At 38.9% G+C, this 3309-nt stretch overlaps 1 protein-coding gene across 1 annotated transcript in view; it reads left to right on the forward strand.

Annotated features, from left to right (window-relative positions):
• The first annotated feature begins 137 nt into the window (after positions 1–137).
• LOC107727315 (collagen alpha-2(IX) chain-like) overlaps positions 138–3309 on the forward strand; it is a 23001-nt gene continuing 19829 nt past the window's right edge. Inside the window, exons 1-6 of the mRNA XM_016537159.1 lie at positions 138–164; positions 267–338; positions 510–554; positions 1576–1611; positions 1812–1835; positions 1930–1983. Coding sequence (XP_016392645.1) covers positions 138–164; positions 267–338; positions 510–554; positions 1576–1611; positions 1812–1835; positions 1930–1983 — 258 coding nt within the window. The remainder of the gene's footprint in view (positions 165–266; positions 339–509; positions 555–1575; positions 1612–1811; positions 1836–1929; positions 1984–3309) is intronic.

Below are 3309 nucleotides of genomic sequence, written 5' to 3' on the forward strand. Positions count from 1 at the left end.
GGTTGCCAGATCTGAAACATACCCAATCAATCCAGCTTCTTGTGTCAATATCTATTAAGGGAAAGTGTGGTTGAATTGCACCATCATCTGTCATAAATAGGTCAAACGCTGCTCAGATCTGATTCTGGTCCTATCAGATGAGGACAGATGCACAGAGGAGTCCTGCATGGCTAATTATGCTAGCATAGACCCACCGTATCTTAGCAACGGCTGCAGTCATGCTGAATGATGATAAAGCTGTTTTTGTCTTTCTGTGTGTGTTGCAGGGCAGTAAAGGAGATCGAGGAGAGATTGGACTGCCAGGACAGAGGGGACTGCAGGGGCCCCCGGGACCAATGGTTAGTACTGAGACACATGGCCTTTACCACTTAATAACACAACCTAAACCAATGATACAATCAATATTTTACAGATTTGCAAATCAGTTTTACACAAACTGTTATATTTACACTAACATTGTGCTAAATTAATCACTATGGTGGTAATTGATTCTTTTTATATGTTTGTAGGGACCTATGGGCCCCATGGGACCACGAGGACCAGTGGGAGAAAGAGTAAGTGATCTTAATAGACCCCATTCCTTAACTTTCTGCTTAAATTTATGTTGTGAAGAGGTTAAACCTGGTAATTGAATACGGAGTTCAGTCCCTCCGGTTTTCGTGATTCAGCAATCATGAAACACAACGCAAAGTCAATAAAATGTAACTGTTTGTGATTTGCTGCTAAAAAATTGCAAAAAATACAGTACTACTTAGTTATTGACATATTAGGGTACATTTACAAGACAACGATGTACTAAAAATGGAAAAGATTTTCCTTTGCGTTTTTAAAAAAAGTTTCACATACAGGCAGCAGTGTTATCAAAACGATCCCTGTTCTCACGGATCCACGAAAATGACTGAAATCCTGTATTATTCATGATAGGCCAGTAGTTGGCAATGTTACTGTAAAGAAACACTACACGCCTGTGCACATACCTACAGACTGAACACGTAATGCACATGTGCATGACATCACCGCTTTCACAAATTTGCATTTTTATAATTTACACAGAGACGATAACGGTATCGTTTTCAAAAACTTGCACTTTGAAACCTGTTTTCAAAATTCTGTATAAATGAACAGTCAAAATGGCTAAAAAAATTTTGTTTTTTGTTAAAAATGGTGTAAGTGTGTTAATAAAAAAACGTATGAATGAGACAATCGAGCGCGGGATGTGATTGATGTAAAAAAAAAAAAAAATTTGTGAAAATCAGATGTGTCAATATTTTAAGTATTTTCATTAGGTTTTAAAGTGACAGCAGCAAAAATAAGCAAAAATAAATATCTTGTTTGAAATTTGTATTCTAGAATTTAGTTTGAATCAAGCTTTCTGCATTTTGTTTGTCATGCATGACTACTGTACATCTGTCTAGTGTTATACATAATTAAAAAATAAATGTGGCATCCTGATTACATATATATAACAATTCTGAAACTTCTCAACACAAAATCAGTCATTTTGATCATTAAAAAACTGTGAAACTGTGTGAGTTAATGTCATTGGGCTAACATTTGGTTTTGTTGGGTCTGTAGGGTCTCCCTGGTTTCCCTGGACCTGCCGGACCCCCTGTGAGTCTTTTCTTCCTTTAGGAAAACAATCAGATCCTTCAATGCTAAATGTGTTCATGTTCTGTTGACATTGTGTTATCTTATCATTGTTTTCTCATCTTTTTGATTGTATTTACTTGCAAAAAAAAAGATCTTACAATGCCTTTTTTAAGACAAATGATTCATTTTGAAGATTTGACTTTTGTATTTTCTTTTTCTAGGGACCAGAAACTGTTGGGCCTCCAGTATGTGAAAAAACCTGGTCTTACTGTGATTTGTCTCACTCTCAGCTTTTAATTTTACATTTAGACTTTTTAACACTCTTTTTCACTCATGCAGGGACTCCCAGGGAAGCCTGGTACTCCAGGGGACGAGGGAAACATCGGACCAGAGGTCAGAATTCATTTCGAAGCACCGCATGATGCACTAATACACATAATGTATAAAAGCATCTCAACACAGCTAAGCACAGAGTATAAAAGCTGCACTGTGCCATGCTCAGAAGACGTACAGTGGGGAAAATATTTATTTGATCCCCTGCTGATTTTGTAAGTTTGCCCACTTACAAAGAAATGAAGGGTCTGTCATTTTTATGGTAGGTTTATTTTAATGGAAAGAGACAGAATACCAACCAAAAAATCCAGAAAAAACACATAATTAGCCTTGACAACCTTACTTAATGGAGTTCCACAACTATTGACTTCGTTCTCTCTCACCGGAATTGTGTGTGTAGATGATGGGACAACCCTCCGATGGGGTTGGGGGGGCGGCACATGCACAGGCCCGTTTAAAGTTTGCCAATGAACATCTAAATGATTCAGAGAAGGCTTGGGAGAAAGTGCTGTGGTGACACCAAAATTGAGCTCTTTGGCATTAACTCGACTCGCCGTGTTTGGAGGGAGAGAAATGCTGACTATGACCCCAAGAACACCATCCCTACAGTCAAGCACGGAGGTGGAAACATTATGCTTTGGGCTGTTTTTCTGCTAAGGGTACAGGAAGACTTCACCGCATTAAGGGGCAAATGGATGGGGCCATGTACTGTAAAATCTTGGATGAGAACCTTCTTCCCTCAGCCAGAACACTGAAGATGGGTCATGGATAAGTCTTCAAGGATTACAATGACCCAAAACATGCCGCCAAGGCAACAAAGGAGTGGCTCAAGAAGAAGCACATTAAAGGGTTAGTTCACCCCAAAATGAAAATTCTGTCATTAATTACTCACCCTCATGTTGTTCCAAACCCGTAAGACCTTCGTTCATCTTCGGAACACAATTTAAGATATTTTTGATGAAATGTGAGAGCTCTCAGACCCTGCATAGACAGCGACACAACTGTAATGTTCCCAGGTTTAGAAACGTAGTAAGGACATCAGTAAAACAGTCTATGTGACATCAGTGGCTCAATTAACGTAATTTGCGTAATCAGCGTTGTTTACGCTTAGGGGAAAGCGTGCAGATGTGTTGTGATACTCTAATATGGCGGAAGACGTAACTCGGGGGAGAATAATTGTTGAATAAATTGTTATTTTTGTTTTCTTTGCGCTCAAAAAGTATTCTCATAGCTTCGCAAAACTGAAGTTGAGCCACTGATGTCACATGAACTGTTTTACCATTACAGTTGCTTTGCTGCCTATGCAGGGTCTGAGAGCTCTCACATTTCATCAAAATATCTTAATTTGTGTTCCGAAGATGAACGAAGGTCTTACGGGTTTGGAAC

Source organism: Sinocyclocheilus rhinocerous, unplaced genomic scaffold (genome assembly GCF_001515625.1).
Source record: "Sinocyclocheilus rhinocerous isolate Xijiao unplaced genomic scaffold, SAMN03320098_v1.1 scaffold1154, whole genome shotgun sequence".
NCBI lineage: Eukaryota > Metazoa > Chordata > Actinopteri > Cypriniformes > Cyprinidae > Sinocyclocheilus > Sinocyclocheilus rhinocerous.